We start from the raw sequence: 20,672 nt of genomic DNA, 5'->3' as shown, positions 1-20,672 counted from the left end.
CTGTTGCAAAACTACAAGTCCCATGAGGCATGGTAAGGCTGACAGTTACAAGCATGACTCCCACAGGCATGATGGGACTTGTAGCTTTGCAACAGCTGGAGGGCTGCAAGTTTGAGACCCCTGCTACTGATCTTTTTCCATTTATATCTGGATTTGCAAATGCATTTGGTACACACAAAGAGCATGTACATCCTTTTGTGTATCCTTTGTGGCTAGTAAAGGATATATTTAAATGAAAGTTTTGGTGGCTGGATTTTAGCTTCGGGAAAAATCAATTTTTTCAACATTCGGAGTACTGTTGGTTCAATGGCATGTACCGCACGAAGTTCATCATATAAACACAAATGTTTATATTCCCAAGGGTAGCCATGGGACTATGTTTGAGGTAAATGCCCAGGTTCTCACCCACAGAGAAATCCATACAAATTGTAAACTAGTATGGAGGGCACTCATGGGTCTTGCCGAGGAGGTAGATCAAAACAGCAGCGTTGCCTTCGGTTTTTATCTATCTCCTCCTGTGCCCTCCATACTAGTTTTGGATTTTGACATATGTTGGATATGTCATGTCATTTTCAGCATCCAGCTCTCTCGTTTTATTGTCAATAAAATATAAAGCTAAACTTAATATCTAGGCATTCAACATCTCACTGTTTTTCCCCAATCAAGAGACATGGATGAATTTACTAAAACTGAACTTTAGGAAGGAAGGAACAGAAGAACGAGAGATATTAAGCACTAATCAACAGGGATTGAATGACTGCAGCTGTCGATTCATTCATACTGTTCCAGTGACAAGGGGATTTTTTTAACCCCTTCATGCCCTCCTCCTCTCCTACACTTACTAACTCCAATGCTGTTTCTAGTGACCTGTATATTAGCCTCTCAACTTCCTTATTCTGCCTATCTGAACATTAACCCCTTCAACTCCTTATTGCCACTTTCTGTTACCAGTACAATAACCTCTTCTTTTCCTCTTTCTTCTGTAAAGGGTCTGCACATTTAAAGTGGAAGCAAAACCTCACATCATTTTCAGCCAAGGAAGCCGCTTCTGTTTAATCTGCAACTGCCATGATGCTGCACATGTGATCTGTTATGAAACCAGCCATTGGATGGTTTGACAGTTTGGTTGAGAGCATAAGCAAATATGACAGCTAGCATTTCCGGCATGCCTAAAAACTATCGATGGGTTTACATCCGCTTTAATGCATCCAGGGCACCATGCGTAACTCCTTCTGTACCACCATGTTTCTGTATTTCCGAAAAATGGTGGCAAAAAAATTAGATCATCTTATGCGTTCTACTTTCCACAAATGGGTCATTTTGGGGGCTTTTGTATTATTCTGGAAACAAGAATTTCTTAAAAATGTGTTGGTCTAGTGAAAAAAACAAAAACGCAGTGGTTATTAAATCCCGCCAAAAGAAAGCTCTACCTATCTAAAAAAAGATATGCAGCGCTTTACCCAAATGAGTTTTATGACGGAGTAATTGTCGGTAAAACTATCACAGTGCTGGAAAATGAAAAAAGACCTGGTAATGAAGGGGTGTTACATGCTGGTACTCAAAGTAGTTAAAGCTGGACTCCAGGCAAATATAAAAGACAAACATTAGTGCAGCTCTATATTAATATATTATTAAAAGTATTTTTAATACATTTTGACTTAGCTCTGCTATACAGGGATTGCAATAGGCTAATACTAAGGGAAAAGGACAAGCAGCATAAGGAGCCAATAAGTGTGCTACAGAGCTTATGTGCTAGGAAGGAGCCTGCTAATAGGAGAGAGCAGAGTAACAGACTGCTATGCCTATTGGGGTGCTTCTTCTACTTTCACTGTCCAGTCATTGTCTCATGATGGAAAAAGGCCTGTGAGTGTTACTGAACTGTGGCACCGGAAAATCAGGTGTCCTGCCTTGCCAGACACGGCTGCACTATGTTGGCAGAGCTCTGTAAATCCCAGGACTAGATAAACAGAAATACAAATCCGTTGGCAGGTAAAAAAGCTTATTTGTATTTGATCTGTGTATTTGAAGTGACACTACACTCTGGTTTAAAAAAATAAAAATAAAAAAAATTCTATTCAAGTAGCCATTTCCAATGCAAAAAAAGTACCTTCTATCAGTTTTAGACTCCTCCAGTTGTCACTGGAACATGAATTGAAAGATTTCTTATCAACTCCAATGACAAACATAACTTTTTGGATTTCCATCACTTTAGGTTCCAGTGACAAATGTTCACGAAGACAAAATATAGAGGACAAGTCTCTCCAGAGGACATACACATGAAAAAATCTGACAGAGGTTCTGACCCTTCCACACTGTCAAACTAAAAGAAAGAAAAATTTTCACTAGAGATGCACTTTAAGGCTAGCAGCAAGTGAGCACTTGTGTGGAAAAGCAATGTAAAACAGTGAAAAGTGCTACACAAAATACATAGTATACAATATTAATGTGTTAGTAATGGATTGTTTTCATATTTTGCCTTCACAGCCCATTTAAGCTGTGTGCGATACATGTAACGAGCAAGGACCATGTATGTATTCATACATTTCTAGAGTAAATACTTGCATCGTACCTAATCCAACTGGTCACTGCCTTATGAATGAGCTTTACCCCACGGGCCAAAGGAATGAAGCCTGAACAATGGGTTTATGCAGATTATCATCTGAAACCCTCAGTACATGTATATTATATATATATCTCTCCATATACTATATATATATATATATATATATATATATATATATATATATATATATATATATATATATATATATATAATGTAGGCTGAGACACAACCAGCAACTCTGAAGCCAACACTCAAACTGAGATCAACTTAGTCCAATCTAGAACTAGGGGAGAAGAAGACAGCGTAACCAAGATGGTGTCAGATTTGATTTCTTCAGCTACCTGGCTCATGAATCTGGCAATATTCCGCTTGATCCAATCACAGTAGAAAAAGAGATATTTAATGACGGACTTAGTGGGCCATTGCTTTTTATGAAAATTACATATATAACAATGAAATAAAATAAAAAAAACAAAAACAACACACATTTATAGAGACAAGTACTGAGTAAACTTGTACCTGGCAGTGCAATTTTTCGCTTCTGAGATCCTCATGTCAGCATCCCTGTATTATCGTTTGCAACACCAATTATATATTCATAATGGACTTTGCATTTGTTTTTACCTTCAGACACACATTCTAAAATACTGAGGTGGTAACTGCTGTACAATCTAAATGATCTTGATACAATCATGCAATACTCTTGCATTATGTACACAAAATGACTGTAAGGCCATCATTTTTTACTATTCTTTTGTGCTAAATGAGCAGAAACAACCCAAAGCAGCACATTTCACTTGTCTGATGTGCAATTTCACTGGATGTGGTAAAAAATGCTCAGTGATCTGACTGCTACTGGAGTGACTAGAAGTCTTTGTGTACAGACAAGGCCAGGGGTAAAGTCTAAGAGGATGGAAGTACCACTTCTGAACACTAAATTCACAAATAAACGCAGTGAGCTGAAGTAAATGTATCCCACCCTGATCTAAAACTCAGTATAGTCCCCCTACAGACATAGAAGGCACCATATGTCCTGGGCTATACTAGGCAGACACATCCTAGAATCCAAAAACAATATACACAAAAGAAATCTAAAATGCTGTCTGATACAGAGCACAAGAAAAAAGTGCATTTTGCCTTGATTCCTCACCATAAAGGCAGCTTTCACATCATAACTTTGGCAACCAACTCATTAAGACATTGGTTCTCATGTTCCTTAATGAACGTGCAGTGGAACAGAGGCATGCTCATTGGGAGAGCTGATTGTCTCCATTTGTTCATCAGGAAACATTTGGAATCCCTGTAGTGCAAGATACCAATGATAGGTAGGTTTAAACAGAGCTTGTTTGCTCTACTGTAATGTCCTCCTCCAACTCATCCCCAAGCTCGGTCTTGATCTGTGCCACACCAAGCCGGTACAGAGTGTCTCTGATCACCACTTCCCCAGGCTGACACGTCTGCACAATATCATGTATCTGCCTGTTCACAATTTCACGACTGGTGAGAAAGTCAATTAACCTGTTATAAAGGTAATAGTGCGTGGCATTCTCAAAGTTTATGGAGTGGTGGCGGATGTTGCTCGTCTTACTGTCTCCAATGGCTGTGATGATGGCGCTGTATGGCTCCAGCTCACGACAAAGTGACATAGAATGGTGACGAGAAGTTGGGTCAAAGGTTCTGTTCTGTTCCGCCACAGCATGGACAATTCTTCGGGATGCCGATTTGGTCACAGGATGCTGAATAGAGAGCTCGTTGCCCATCATATCCATGTTATAATGTCTGTCGAGGAGCTCCGGACAAGAAACATACTAAGACAACAAAAAAAAAAAAAAAACACATTCTTAATTCTAGAAATATATAAATTTTTATAAACAAAAAACAAAAACAAAAAAAGAACAAGCAAAAGGGAAAGGTTTATAGTGTGACATATCATTCAGTCATACTTAAAAAAAGAACAAAAAAAAAAAGAAAAGAAAAATTTAACTAAAGTGTTTTTGGTTGACAAAAGTTTTACATTTCTCCACTGTTGACAAGGTCAATGTTCACTCCAAAAAACAACCTGGAAATCTTGTTCCCTTATAGCAGGTTAAGCAACACAGTGCTTGTGCTTTATAACCTGTCCTTCTGAAAGCTGTAAAAAACCTGGCTGATCCTGCCTGGTTCTGTCCTCCCCACTGGAAACGGACCGAGGTTTATCATGGCTGCTGAGTCCTGACACCGTGATCAGTTTATGTGCCTCGGTCATCTGCAGCTCTCCCCTGTCTTCCTCTTCCTCCTCGCTGCCTGTCAGCTCCTGTGTCTGTGTGAGCTATCTAACCTCCCCCCACCCCCTGCTGCTGTTAGTAGTAAACTAAACATCTAAAAAATCCACTGCCAGCCCCTCTCTACAGCCATAATGCACTGTTGCGTTTGTTCAAAATGAGGCCTGTACATACATTTTTTATGTATCTTCCGGCCAGTCACATGACTCCAGGTTGCTCTCCTCCCCTATCTAAGGGTTACAGCAGGAGGGGCTTAAATTACCCCTCCCTGGCTGAGGTCAGAGGGAGATCTCGGCCCTCCCGCTGTAGCCCTGGATCAGAGTATTAGAGTGGCCGGAGGTCACGTGACCGGCCTGAAGATACATGAAAAAAAAAGCAGTATTTGAAGGCTTTGTTTTTAACAATTACACAGTGCATTATGGCTGTTTAAAAGAGAGGGGCTGGCAGTGAATCGCAGTGTAGGGTTACAAACCCATTAACAGCCAGCTGCTCGCTGTGCCATCTGAATGATCCAACAGCTTTCTGGGACCTATGATATGTCCTGTGAGGGAAGGAGGGGGGGGCTGAACCTCTGCTCAGATTGCTGCGGTTTTCCGACTGAAAGTGGGAGCGGGTATTTGTCCAAACCAGGAACCTGCCCCCCCCCCCAAAAAAAAAAATCCAAAGGAGGAGGAGGAAGAGTGGAACTTTCCCTTTAGGGTGACGATCTGCTTTAACTTAAAAAGCAGTGAATGTGGGTTTTAAACAACAGTGATTGATGCACCACCAGAAAATGTTTAGAGAAAGTCACACTTGCTGCTTTATAAATAAACCCTTTTGTGTAGTTACCCCTTTGAAGGCCAGCCTTTTTTTTTTTTTTTAAAGTTGTAGATAATGTGGTGAAAGATTAGAACCACTGTCAGGTCTTTATTGTTGTCCGTGTCCCCAATTGGGAAATTCCCCTTCCATACTCTGTGAACCCCTTGGAACAAACCGGTTTTCTGAAGTAATTTGCCATTAAATGTGATTTGATCCTTTTCAAGGAGGGTTTTAACCACTTCAATACCAGGCACTTATACACCTTCCTGCCCAGACCAATTTTGAGCTTTCAGCGCTGTCGCACTTTGAATGACAATTGCGCGGTCATGCTACATTGTACCCAAACTATTTTATTCATAATTTTTATCATTTTGTTCCCACAAATAGAGCTTTCTTTTGGTGGTATTTGATCGCCTCTGGGATTTTTCTTTTCTGCTAAACAAATAAAAAAAAAGACAGAAAATCTTGAAAAAAATAACATGATTTTTTTTGTTTCAGTTACAAAACTTTGTAAATAAGTATGTTTTCTCCTTCACTGATGGGCACTGACGGGGCTGCAGTGACGGGCACTGATAAGGTGGCACTGATGGGCACCGATGAGGTGGCACTGATGGGCGGCACTAATAGGTGGCACTGATATGCGACACAGACACTGATAGGTGGCACGAATAGGCACTGATAGGTGGCACGGATTGTCATGGATAGGTGGCACGGATTGGCATAGATAGGCGGCATGGATGGGCACTGATAGGCGGCATGGATGGGCACTGATAGGCGGCATGGATGGGCACTGATAGGTGGCATGGATGGGCACTGATAGGCGGCATGGATGGGCACTGATAGGTGGCATGGATGGGCACTGATAGGCGGCATTGTAATTTAAAGTTTTGTAGGGATGAATGCCAGTGCCAAACAATAATGCATGCCAATCAGTGATGCCCATTGTGGGCAATGATTGGCATTCATTATGGGCACTGGCTGGCATCCCTGGTGGCCTAGGGGGCATACCTGGTGCTGGGCATCTCCTGGTGGTCTGGTGATAATCGATCAGCACAGACCCCCCCCCCCCCCGTCAGAGGAGCAGCCCATCGGCTCTCCTCTACTAACGTCTGACAGACGCGAGTGAGGAAAATGCGATCACCGGCTCTTCCCATTTACACTGATCAACCGTGATTGGACACAGCTGATCAGGTGGTAAAGAGTCTCCGTCGGAGACTCTTTACCAAGATCGCAGTTGCAGGGTGTCACACTGACACCCCGCAACAACGATCGCCGCAATGCGCTCCCCCGGGGGCATGCAGTGGCTTAATATCCTGATCACGTCATATGACGTCCGGTCAGGATATTACAACCACTTTGCCACCATCATTTTGCTATATGGCGGGCGGCAAGTGGTTAATGAGTGTGTTCAATAAAGACAAATTAAATTAGAATTGTTTGTGTGTTATCCGCCTAAGCACATTACGTTTGTCTATCGTTGTGACTTAGATGAGGATCAGATCACATTTAATGGCAGTTTACTGCAGAAAAACAGTTCCTGGTACCAGGGGGTTCACATACTTTTTACTGCCACTTTAAAAAAAAACATTTTTTGATAAAATTGGAAAGGGTTAGAAGTTCTGTCCATGTCCTTGTTGTAGAAACTTTCACACTATATACTGTTACGGTGGAGGAAACGAAGATCTCATCAATAACTTACCTTGTAAAGCTCCACAGGAGCCCCAAAAGTCAACACAAGCTCTGTAAATAGAGACCTCATCTAGGACTCTTGATCTAGCCCAATATGTGTAGCAAATTTCAATCAGCAACAAGTTTAGTGCTGATCAGCAAAAACAGATAAGTTGTTTTGGATCAATGCTTTTTAAAGTGAAACTTCACCCAAAAGGGGGAAATACCACTTTTCTGCCTCCCCCGCTCTAACACCTATGGACACAAATTTATTTTTTGTGGGGGGAACAGGGAACCTAGGCAATCTTTTTTTAAACTGCAGGCATGCATTGATACACTGGCGTTAAGCCTAGTACACATGGTCCGAATGTCGGCTGGCAGGCAACAGCCAACATTCATCTGAGTCAGAACACAATAGCACAGCATCTCTGATCTGAGCTGCCATTTTTTTTTTCAACCCGATGCTGCATCTATTCACCACCCCCCCCCCCCCCCGGTTTGCAGTGAGAACTGAGCAATCTAACACAGCTGGTCGTTCAGTTCACCCCCTCTGTTCTATGCAGAGCCAGGACTGTCAGTCACTGGCTCTCTGCTCTGCCCCTTCTGCACTTACTGAAGCGCTGGGCTGGGGAGAGGGCTGAATCAGGTTCTCGGCAGATCACTGAGAGCCTAAACCAGGTGCTGGTCCAGGCTGCTGGTTGGATGTTTTCAGAGCCTGGATCGGCTCAGTGACATCAGCTAGAAGAAAACTTTAGCCCGTTGTTGGATGAAAAAGGGTCACAGGAGTGCAGGATGAACTGCACTCCTATGCTCCATAGGAGAAGTACAGCCAAAAAATCTTTGGCTATACTTCTTTAAAGTGGTGCCCAATGCAGCAATAAACGCTGACACAGTCTCTTAGGCCACGTACACATGGGCGGATTGTCTGCCCAACTAAGTTCGTCAGACAATCCGACAGACAGTCCGTTCAACTTTTGAATGAACGGACTTGACCACACACGATGAACAGACAGTCCGCTGAAAGCTTGCGCGATGACGTGTACAGCACGTACGACGGGACTAGAAATACGACGTCCAATACACTGCAATGCAACCTTCGGCGTGTAAATCCTTTCTGAGCATGCGCCATACTTAGTCCGTCCAACTTGCCTACTCACGAGCGGACTGTCTGCTGAAACCAAGTTTGGACGGACAAAATTACGGAAATTCCGAAAGACTAAGTCCGTCAGACTGTCCGCTGAAAAAGTCCGCTGAAGCTCACACACGAGCGGATTGTCCGCTGAAACACGGTTCAGCGGACTAAGTTGGGCAGACAATCCGCCCGTGTGTACGCGGCCTTACAGTTTGGGACTGACAGACAACTGCTACTCCTTAGACACAAGTTCATCCAGAAGGGCTGGAGTGACTCTGAATCCGATCCATAATCCAAAATTATGTGTTTCAGAAATAATACTATCTTTCTGCGCATAGTAACCAACAGTTTCTATCTTCACCTTGTTCAGTTAAGCTTTGAAAATAAAAGATACAAGTTGATTGGTTGCCATGCACAGCTGTTCCAGATTCTGTTTGCCCCACTCTAAAACCCCATACACATTTGTAATAATTGTCCAAAAGGTGGCTGAAAATTCTGCTGACTCATGTGAGAACGAACATTTGTGGAATGTATGGAAAGATGGGTCAGTGTAAATGTTTTTTTTTTGTAACCATAGTCAATTTTAAGATATTGAAATAAAAAATCTTAAAATTACATGAACACGTTAAAGCATATATGGGGTTTCAGTAATTGGGTTTATATCTACTTTTAAATTATAACCAAATGCAAACCTTTTTCTTTAGATCTGGGCAGAGTGGAGAGGGATTAGCATATGTGGCAGGTTTTTATGGGGGTCCGTGACCCGTTTGGCAGTATTACCTTCCATTTGTCATATTTACCGTTATCACTGAAAGGGAAAGAAAATCTCAAATTTCTCAAACAGTAAAAAACAAAAAAATCTTTTAATGGGATCACCAGTTCTGGAGACCTATGTGACAACCACGGATTTTGTCACATTGGAGTGATTTCCTCAGTCCCAATAGAATACAAATAAAAGAAAAAAAAAAGAAAAAACTGACAAGGGTTATAACCACACCTTACTCTACCAAAAAAAACAAAAAAAAAAAAATACCCTTAATTCTACATTAGTTTAGCATGGTTTTCAAAATATGACAAATGGAACTTTTCCTCTCATCTTCTTGTTGGCTCTTCATTCAGTTATAATTACACTTACCTTTGGAGACTCTGATGGATCAGAGAAGCATCCTTGATTTTTTCCCCACATCTGCTTCGCCAGGTTTCGGCAACAGAGATCTGCACACAGAGCCACCTGTGTGGCCATGTCCACTACGTACACAGGGGGCCAATGCCGTGAAGACACCAAAAGGTCAACATGATCCCGAGGACTCTCCCCACGCACAATGTACTTTGAGCCGCACACCACCTACAGTGACACATAACAGCATGTGGTCAAGAAGCTGGACAGAGAAACTTTACATAGTACCATTCTGAAGCTTGGGCCAAAGCTGCCAAGAAAGCAACAATTCACCAGACACTAATGGCATTACTCAGGTAGGAAGTGTAAAACTCCCAGTAAAATTATATCACAAATTAGAATGAGATCTTAAATACTTTAAAAGGAACAATTTTTTCAGTGCAAATAATACAATTTACAAGTACATAACAAGGCTAAGATTTTCGATTCAAGTACCTGATGTGGGCAAATTTTGTAAACCTTCCCTCCAGTTAAATGAGATGGAGGCTGCTTGATCTGTGTCCCATTCTGTACAAACTCTGAAAGGGCCAGGATTGAGTAACACATGCTGTCCTATACACAGAAAGAAATACATAAAGACCCAAATTACACAGTAATATATATATCACACAGTTGCTATACCATTAACAGCATTCATGTGTGTAACTATGGGAGTTGAAGGGAACAATGCACACATGCCAAAAGAGTGACATCTAACCTCTTGCCACCCATGTAATGCATATGTGTGCCAGCAAAGAGAGTGAACTTTAAATATTGCATGCTGCACACATGCATCCAAAAACGGCTGAGGTTTCTGTGTTGAGTGTGACCAAGCTGTGACAGACTAGTCATGATCGGGAGCTGGCGGGAGGGGCTCCTGATCATGTCACCAATGGGGCAACCAATCACAGTGATCATGTGATCGGGAACATCTGTCCCACCCCCAAGCATAAAAGGTACGCCAGGGCTGACTGGGGAGGGAGTTAATGGAAAATAAACTCCCACACAATTGATTTGTGTACAATGCCAGCCAGTAGAGTAGCCCTTATGGAATGAAGTGTTAAATAAATAAATGGTAAGATGTGAGTAAACGCTCTTCTTATGATCAGTCAGTAATGACAAGAGCCAAGATTTACCTTTGTGTCTGTAACATTCCAGGGAATGCCACAAAGTGTCAATATTTTCTGCAGCTGTTCAGTGCTAAGCGTGTTTAGGTCATCCAGTTTCAGGGTGCCATCATGGAGAAGTCTGGCCAAAGCACTACCATTACCTGCAACACCACACAAAACAGTTACGGATTATACCAAACCAAAGAGTTCAGATTTTTTTACCTCTGAATCCAACTATGCATCATCATCATTCATTTCCATAGCCCTACATATGCTGTAGCGCTGCACAGAGTGAAAACATACAGAACATTACAACAAACATAAAAAGTCACAAATGAGAACCCTGACCAAAAAGTCGTAGACAGAAGTGGTACATGCAATTAGCGATGGTCACATTGCAGACCACAGTGTAGGGATGGGAGAAATCAGAGTAGGTCAAATGATCAGAGAAATGTTTTAGCCTTTCTAAAAATCGGAGGTTTATGTCATAAAAGCATGATGCATACATTAATTTACATCATTGTGTTGGATTGCTGGATCAGCTGCCATTACTGCTCACGTTATTTTGATGACTTTTGCAGTATTTAAATGCATGTGTCATCACTCTGGATACTACTACTATTACTACTACCTGGTTTTATCTTTGAATTCCAGTGAGTTGTCCATTGAGGAAAGCAGAAAAGAGCCTCTTGTGACAGTGATAAAATAATGCTTTAAGAAATCAACTAGCAATAGATGATGAGTCAGAAGCATTATGGGTGGAACTGTACATGGGTGTGCGTACTACAAAGGTTATCATTGTAGTTTGTTATAGATCTCCTAGTGTTAGTGAGGAGGTAGAGACTGAGCTCCTTGCACAGATGGAAAGGGCTGCAAGGGCTGGGACAGTGATAATAATGAGGGATTTTAAACTACCCAGATATTGACTGGTGTAATGGCACTGCAGGGACAGTTAAAAAGGACAAAACCTATAAATATATCACAAGACAATTTTATGGTCCGATTTATTGAGGCCCAGGCTAGGAATGACGCTCTGCTGGACCTGGTAATCTCAAACCATGCAGAGCTCATTACCAATATTGATATAAAAGAACATCTGGGTAGGAGTGATCATAACTAAGGATGAGCCAAACACCCCCGGTTCGGTTCACACCAGAACCTGCGAACAGACCTAAACTTTGTGTGAACTTTAGAACCCTATTAAAATCTATGGGACTCAAACGTTCAAAATCTAAAGTGCTAATTTTAAAGGATAATATGCAAGTTACTGTCCTAAAAAGTGTTTGGGGACCTGGGTCCTGCCCCAGGGGACATGTATCAATGCAAAAAAAAAAGTTTTAAAAACAGCTCTTTTCTGGAGCAGCGATTTTAATAATGATTAAAGTGAAACAATAAAAGTGTAATATTCGTTTAAATTTCGTACCTGGGGGGGAGGGGGTGTGTGCATAGTATGCCTGTGAAGGGGCGCATGTTTCCCGTGCTGCGCTGGACTGAGAGATCACCGGTTGCTGGATCAGATCAGCCATCGCTGGACCCCGGAGAGATGATCATCCGTTGCTGGATAGCAAGAGTGGATTACCACTGCTGGAATCTTTTTATATTTTTAATAAAGGACTTTTTCAAAAGTGTTTTTGTCTTATTTAACTATGTTTTACACTTTCTTTGTGAAATGGTAGGGGTACTTTTGTACCCCTTACCATTTCAAAACAGGGGGGCGGAATCTGGGGGTCCCCCTTGTTAAAAGGGGGCTTCCAGATTCTGATAAGCCCCGCAGACCCCCACAACGACCGGCCAGGGTTGTGGGGATGAGGCCCTTGTTCTCATCAATATGGGGACATGGTGCTTTGGGGGGGACCCCAAAGCATCCTCCCAATGTTGAGGGCATGTGGCCTGGTACGGTTCAGGAGGGGGGGGGCGCTCTCTCGTCCCCCCCTCTTTTCCTGTGGCCTGCCAGGTTGCGTGCTCGGATAAAGGGTCTGGTATGGATTTTTAGGGGGAACCCCACGCTTTTTTTTTATCAATGACTTTCAATGGAGTGTTCACTGTATTACGGGAGCCGACAATTCATTATAGCCACGAGTGATTTTAAATGACTTTTTTTCCTGCAAAAATTACACTTTGTGCAGGGACAGTTCTAAGCACAGGAAACATGCACCCCTTCACAGGCATACTATACACACCCCCCAGGTACGAAATTTAAAGGAATATTACACTTTTATTGTTTCACTTTAATCATTATTAAAATCACTGCTCCCGAAAAAACAGCCGTTCTTAAAACTTTTTTTTGCATTTATACATGTCCCCTGGGGCAGGACCCAGGTCCCCAAACACTTTTTAGGACAGTAACTTGCATATTAGCCTTTAAAATTAGCATTTTAGATTTCTCCCATAGACTTGTACAGGGTGTTCCGCGGCTTTTCGAATTTGCCACGAACACCCCAAATTGTTCACTGTTCGACTCGAAGCTCATCCCTAATCATAACATGATTTTATTTAATGTTAGCTGCAAGCAACAAACACATACGGGTAAGATAAAAAGACTTAACTTTAAGAGAGCAAATTTTACAGATTTTAAGGATGAGGGCTGCTCTCTCGGGATTGGGAGGGAATTTTGGCATCAATGGACACAGAACAGAAATGGGAATTCTTCAAAGAGAATGTATGTAAACTCACTGGAAAGTATATTCCCTTTGGCAATAAGTTTAAATGGCTAAAAATAAAAGCTATGTGGCTCGCAGCCAAAGTAAAAAAAAAATAAAATAAAATAAAATAAAAAAATAAATATATATTTTATATATATATATATATATATATATATATATATATATATATATATATATATATATATATATATATATATATATATATATATATATATATATATATATATAAATAGTAATAAAAAGAGCTTTTAAAAAATATAAAAATGAAGGAAGGAACGCTATCATTGTTTAAAATGTTACAAAGAATATAACAGAATATGTAAAAAGGAAATCAAGGACGCAAAAATTCAAAACGAATGACAGATTGCAAAATATAGTAGGACACACCCAAAAAAATGCTTCAAACATATTAATAGTAAAAAAGGTCAGGTCTGAGCATGTAGGCCCTATACAAAATAATCTAGAGTGAGTGGCTGGGGACAAAGAGAAGGCAAATTTCTTAAATACTTTCTTCAGCTCTGTGTATACAAAAGGAGCATGGGGGAGCTCATGTCCATAATGGGGGTGGTATTGATACTTTTTTAAATCTTTATAAATGATATAGGGTCTGGGATTAAAAGTACCATTTCTGTCTTTGCAGATGACCCCAAGATATGCAGTGGAATAATGCCCTTACAGCATTTCTCCAACTTACAAGCCAACATCAATGCACGGTTTAATTTGGTAACTAAAAATGGCATATGAGGTTTACTGTTGATGAATGTAAAGTTATGCACTTGGGAGCTAAGAATATGCATGAATCATACATACTAAAGGGGGGGGGGGGGTACAACTGGGTGAATCAAATGGTGTAGAAGGATCTTGGGGGGCTGTGGGGATCATTAGCTCAATACAGATATTCCTCGTTTAACGACTTACCTGTTTAATGACCACTCAAGAGTTACAACCAGCTCTCCCCACTTAAACGACGAGTTATAAATCATTGTATTGTACAGTACCGTACAGAATTTGTTTGTGTTCTGTACTTATGCAAATTAAAACAACGCTATTGAGCTGGAGTATACCAAAGAAGGGAGGGACCCCTGTGTCCCGTGGTGATGTACTTCAAAGAAAAGGATTTTACAGGTAAGCTATTTTAAAAATCCTATTTTCTTATCATACATCACGGGACACAGCGCCATAGTAGTTACTAAGTAGTATGGCCCATAGCAATGCCAACTGAAGGGAGGGAGACACAACAAAAGTATGGCAATAAGAGAGACTAGGGGACTTATACAGCAACCTGCAGTACACTGTGCCAAAAGGTGATATCCTCATGACCTTTTACATCTACTCTATAGACTCTGTTAAAAGAATGGACTGAAGTTTCGGCCTTGCAGATCTGAGCCATGGAGGTTTGGTGATGCATTGCCCAGGAAGTACTAACAGCTCTGGTGGAGTGCGCTTTAATATGAAAAGGTGGAATTTCCTTTTTAAACATAAGTTTGAACAATCACTTGACGAATCCACTTAGAAATAGTAGATTTCGATACTGCCTGTCCTCTTATAGGACCGTCTGGAAACACAAACAAAACATTGGTTTTTCGAATCTGAGCGGTCACCTTCAAATAGACTGCTCTCACCACATGAAGAGAAGGTAGTGAGGGCTCTGGAAAAAATGAAGGCAGAACAATATCCTGGTTTAAATGAAAGCTAACACTACCTTTGGTAGGAAATTAGGATGAGACCGTAATACAACCTTACCCTCATGAATAATCAAATATGGCTCTTTACAAGAAAGAGCAGCCAACTCTGATATTGTTCTTGCAGAAGATATGACAACCAAGAAAATGAATTTCCTCATCAAGAGGACCAAGGGAATATCTCGTATTGGCTAAAAAAGGCTGTTTCTGTAATGCTGACAGGACTAATTGTAAGTCCCAAGGGTTCAGGGATGACCTAACTGGAGGATTAATCTGCATTACCCCCTGAATAAAGCTACGAACCATAGAACGTGAAGAAAGTGGTCGTTGAAAGAACACCGATAAGGCCGACACCTGGCCCTTGATAGTACTCAAGGCCAGCTTAGTTTCCAATCCCATGAATAGATAAACTAGAAATAGTTTAAAAATGGTTAAATTTATTTAAAGAAATATATATAAAAAACAATTGCAGATAGAAAGTCATTAAAAAATTTGTATTGGTACACCTTTACAAAACAGGTCTGACACCATCAAATAGTAACAATAATGCAGTACAAAACCAAATCCGCAGACAATGGACTTGGAAGTGCAACCTCCAAGTAGAAATATCAATATTGTGGAGATATTGCATCAGAGATGCAAGTTCTGGCGTAAATTCAGTCGTTAGCTCGACATGTTGCGCGTCAGAGAACGCTTTTTCAGGAGCATTTGGTTCTAATGAGGTACATATAGAAAAGAATCATAAAATTACCAGATTATAAGCATAAACATACATATTACGTATGTTTATGCTTATAATCTTCTAATTTTGTGATTCTTTTCTATATGTACCTCATTAGAACCAAATTCTCCTGAAGTGTTCTGACGTGCAACATGTCGCGCTAATGACTGAATTATTTACGCCCGAACTTACATCTCTAACGCAATATCTCCACAATATTGATATTTCTACTTGGAGGTTACACTTCCAAGTCCATTGTCTGCGGATTTGGTTTTGTACTGCATTATTGTTACTATTTGATGGTGTCAGACCTGTTTTGTAAAGGTGTACCAACTAATTTTTTATTGACTTTATATCTGCAATTGTTTTTTAATATATATTTGTTTAAATAAATTTAACCATTTTTAGACTATTTCTAGTTTATCTATTCATGTTCCTTTAAAAGTCCAAATAAAAAAAATAAAAAATGAATCTCTTTATAAGTAATATCGGGACGTTGGCACATTAGTATTCTGTGCAATCATAGTGTCACCCTATGAGAGCACATTGTAAATCCAAACATTTTTCATTTCAAATCCCATCTGCAGAAATTCAAGGATCCTACCTATGACATATTTCCTGGGGTGCCAACCCCTATATCCACATCAGGAGACATATGCCTTCCAGACTCTATAGTATATGACTCTGGAGGCCGGCTTCCTAGCATTAACCAAAGTAGAAACTACTGAAGCTGACAGCGCATGGTCTTTCAGAATGGGGATCTCAATAGCCAGACCATTAAATTTAGCATTTGTAAAGTAGGATGGAATACTGGACCTAGCGAAAGAAGGTCTGGCCATAGTGGTAGGGACCATGGGTCCCATACCGCCATCGTTACGATCTTTGCAAACCAAGATCTCCTGGGCCACAAGAATCACCCCCTCCCCTTCCTGCTTGATCCTGCGAAGAAGGAACAGAAGCAGTATAACAGGAGGGAACGCATAGATAAGTGAAAACTGATCCCACGGAAAAACAAGGCACCTGTTCCGCATGCAATCAGATCCCTTGTCCTCGACAAAGTTGTCGATCTTGTTGTTGAACTTGGACGCAAACAGATCCACATCTGGAATTCCCCATCTTTGACGCTGACAGAAAGATGTTGTGGTGAAGAGACCACTCTCCCGGGAACAACTGTTGGTGACTCAAGTAGTCTGCCTGCAAATTCTCTATCCCTGGAATGAAGATTGCTGATAGAGAAGGAATGTTGTCTTCTGCCCAAGATAGGATATGATTCACCTCTCCCTGGGCCGCACAACTTCTCGTGACCCCTTGGTGATTGTTGTAGGCCACTGTTGTGGCATTGTCGCATTGGATCCTGACAGGACAATTCCGTAATCTGAGCATCCAGGCCGGTGTGCTGCCCGAATCTCTAGAATATTGATGGGCAAGGTCATTTCTGATTTGGACCATTTTCCTTGGACAGACGCTTCTTCCAGGACTGCTCTCCAGCCCAAAAGGCTGGCATCTGTTACCACCTTCCAGGTAACTGGTAGAAAAGATTTTCCTTTTTGAAGATTCTTGGATATCAACAACCAATTGAGGCTCTGAAGGGGGATAAACGCATTGGTAAGTCCAGAGCTTGGACCTTCTTATTCCAAGTTGACAGGATACTGTTTTGCAGCAGTCTTGAATGAAACTGCACATAAGGAATGGCCTCAAATGAAGCCACCATCTTTTCCAACAATTTCATGCAAAGTCGAACAGAAGGATTCTTCTTTGCTTTGACCAACTGAATCAGTTCCCTTATGGAACTGGTCCTTTCCTGGGGCAAAAACATCCTCTTCTGAGCTGTAGCTATGATCAGACCCAAGTAATGCAATCTCCTTGATGGTTTCGCGGAGGATTTCTCTAGGTTGAGAATCCAACCTAGGTATTCCAGGTAGCTGATTGCGGTGACCAAACTTTGGTTTAAGCGGGCTACTGACTGATCTATCAAGAGTACATCATCTAAGTAGGCTAGTATCGTTATACCTTGAGCCCTTAACCTGGCTAAAGGAGGAGCCAGGACCTTTGTAAACACTTGAGGTGCAGTAGCTAGACCGAAAGGTAGAGCTACGAACTGAAAATTAAGATTTTCTCTTTCTCGAAGCATAGAAATTTCTGGTGAGCGGGAAAAATAGGCACATGGAGATAAGCATCCTTGATGTCGATTGATGCAAGCAGCTCTCCACCCTGTAGAATGGAGACCACTAATCAGATTGACTCCATGTGAAAAGAGCGGATATTCAAAAACTGGTTTAGATCCTCGAGATTTAAAATGGGTCTGACATGCCCGTTTGGTTTTGGTACCGTGAAAAGGTTTGAATAAAACCCTAATCCTCGCTCTTCCAAAAGGGACCACCGATATCACTCTTTGAAAGAAGAGATGATCCAAAGCTAGAAAGAGAGACTTCTTTTTTACTGGATTTCTGGGAACGTTTGATCTGAGAGAATGGGGAGATGGGAATTCTCGGAACTCTAGTATGTAACCTAGAGATACTGAGGAAGCCACCCATCTGTCTTGACATTGTTCCTGCCAGACCCTTGAAAACTGCAGAAGCCTTCCCCCCACTTGAGCGAGCGGGGGGCGCCCCTTCATAAGGAGGTTTTAGTATTTTGTTTTGTGGATTTCCTCCCTCAGGGCCTCTTTTGACCCTGGGACTGACTCTGAGGTTTACCTCTTGAACCTAATGGTGGAAGCCGCCCTGACTGCCTGGAGGCTGATGCTCCTGGCACTGGAGAAGAAGCTTGTCTAAAAGAAAAATGCTTAAACTGGTAAAAGGGAACGTTTTCCATTAGAAATTCTTTGGATGTACTTATCCAGATAGTCTCCAAATAACCATTCACCGTGAAATGGGAAACTGGCCAAGAGCTTTGGCTGACCAATTTTTCAACCATAAGATTCTAAGCACATGTACCAACCCTAGTATAAGCCGTGGGGCCTGGAGAATAGAATCTTTCATAGCGTCTACTTTAAAACACAATGCCTCTGATATCCCGGCCAAATCTTGGGCCTGCTGATCAGGAATAATTTTGAGTACTTCTTTAAACTGGTCCTTTAAGGACTAAGATACCACGATCGCTGCTAGCGCAGGCTGAACCACTGAACCTGCGAGCGAAATATAGCTCAGCATTTCAGCATTGTCTACTGGACAAGTTAGGTTTTTGTTCACAGAGGTTATAGCAGCATCAATTGCTGGAATTCCCCATTTCTTATTAAACTCTTCCTCCACAAGGAAAAAACCTCTTCAGTAATATATACAGGGGCCATAGTGTTAAGAGCAGCTGCAACACCCGACGCCCCTGATGGCTCAATCTGACCAGCCATATCACTCTCAGGGGAGGATGCCATCTTTTTTTTTTTAGATGGTTCTAGGCTTACGTGTGACTATAGAAGTCTTTCTAGAGCCCTTTTTTGAGGTGCTTTTACCCCCCCTTATGACCATAGCCCGATGCACAAAGCAGAAGTACTACCAGAAGGAACACATCTACTGCTTGAGCAATAGTCTAGCCCTGCTGCTGCTTTTAATGCTCATCCTGATGCAAAAGTAAATGCCTCAGCCTGATGCCAAAAGGAATGCCTGTGTCACCAAACCTCTTATATGCCCCTCTTGCTCTTGTGTCCCTCCGCAGCTTGTAGCAGTAACACTAGTGCTTTTAAAAACATTCTTTCCTGTGCTGGGCATTGGAGGATGCCAACACATTGCTAAGCTTCGCCCCCCTCCATCCCCTATGCCCCCCCCCCCCCTTAAAAAAAAAAAAAGAGCTTTCCCATGTGAAAGCAGGCCTCTGATCCTATGGGATCTTACAGAGAGGGGAGAAATGGCGAGGAGAGCCTGGAAGCCCCCGTGTAGTGCGGCGTGCCGTTCGTTTTTTTTTTTTTTAGTGCTTCTTCCTCATGAAGAGGGGTGGCAAATCGCACAGGTGTGGGGGGGGGGGGGGGGGGCATCTGATGGGGAAGAAACCACCCAGACTTACCAGAGGGCTGCTGCTGGCTGGAGGAAATTGAAGCTGCTGCTCCAGACACATTGTGAGCTCTTTGAGGAAGCATGAGAAGGTATGAGCTTTATACAGCCCCCAGTGGTCACACTTAAGCATAACAACATTTAATAACTTAGAGGAGACATTCATAAGAAAATTCAAAAATTTCTTAGAAAACTCCACTTACCTTTCCTGCCAAAGGGTTTTCTGTGGTAAAACCAACAGACCCAATCTTCACCCTTCACGGTGGGTTCCGTTAAACCTTTAGGAGCTGAGGATCCTCGAGGAAACCAACAATCCAGGACCTGTAATAGCACCACTGCCAGTAAAACTTTATGGCCTTACTACCAAAAGTACTGGATCCTGAGGTCCAGCTCTCTAAAAAGAGAAGCATATATCCTCAAGTCTTTATGGCCTCCGCAGACACGAAACACAGAGGAGTCCTTCTTGCTTTCCATCATACCCTCCTCTTCACCCCCAGAATTGAAATCAGAGACCCAGAGGGCCGGTACCTTATAGTCACAGGCCTACTCCAAGACACGGATATTACGGTAGTCTCCTACTATGCTCCTAATACGAATCCTAATCCGTTTTTCTCCCACCTCCTCCAGACCATTCGAGCACACCAGGTAGGTACCCTATTCATGTGCGGCGACTCCAACCAAGTCCTGTACCCACACTTGGATAAGTCACCTTACTCCCCGGAACAACTTGCCCCCTCCATAAAACTTCGTAAACAACTCCAACAGGCAGCACTAGTGGACATCTGGAGAGAATGCAATCCCCTCAAGAAAAACTTTACCTTTAACTCCAACCCCCATAAGTCTTTCTCCAGAATAGATCATATTTTTATACCTATAACATCTGCCTCCACTCTCCTTCACTCACGTATATATCCTATCACATGGTCAGACCACTGC

The 20,672-nt window shown here is 41.9% G+C and overlaps 1 protein-coding gene across 2 annotated transcripts in view; it reads right to left on the bottom strand.

Moving 5' to 3' along the window:
- Positions 1 to 2,941: 2,941 nt before the first annotated feature.
- The window catches only part of HMGXB3 (HMG-box containing 3), a 93,286-nt gene continuing 75,555 nt past the window's right edge, over positions 2,942 to 20,672 (bottom strand). For both annotated transcript variants that reach the window (XM_077474328.1, XM_077474329.1), the window contains 4 exons: positions 10,715 to 10,848; positions 10,035 to 10,151; positions 9,558 to 9,767; positions 2,942 to 4,371 (listed from right to left, as the gene is read on the bottom strand). In XM_077474328.1, coding sequence (XP_077330454.1) covers positions 3,895 to 4,371; positions 9,558 to 9,767; positions 10,035 to 10,151; positions 10,715 to 10,848 — 938 coding nt within the window. In that variant the 3' untranslated portion in view covers positions 2,942 to 3,894. The remainder of the gene's footprint in view (positions 4,372 to 9,557; positions 9,768 to 10,034; positions 10,152 to 10,714; positions 10,849 to 20,672) is intronic.

The sequence above is a fragment of the Lithobates pipiens genome, unplaced genomic scaffold, assembly GCF_037356315.1.
Source record: "Lithobates pipiens isolate NorthernLeopardFrog02 unplaced genomic scaffold, aLitPip1_a1.2 Scaffold_8, whole genome shotgun sequence".
Taxonomy (NCBI): Eukaryota; Metazoa; Chordata; class Amphibia; order Anura; family Ranidae; genus Lithobates; species Lithobates pipiens.
This window is presented reverse-complemented; position numbering and strand designations above follow the sequence as displayed.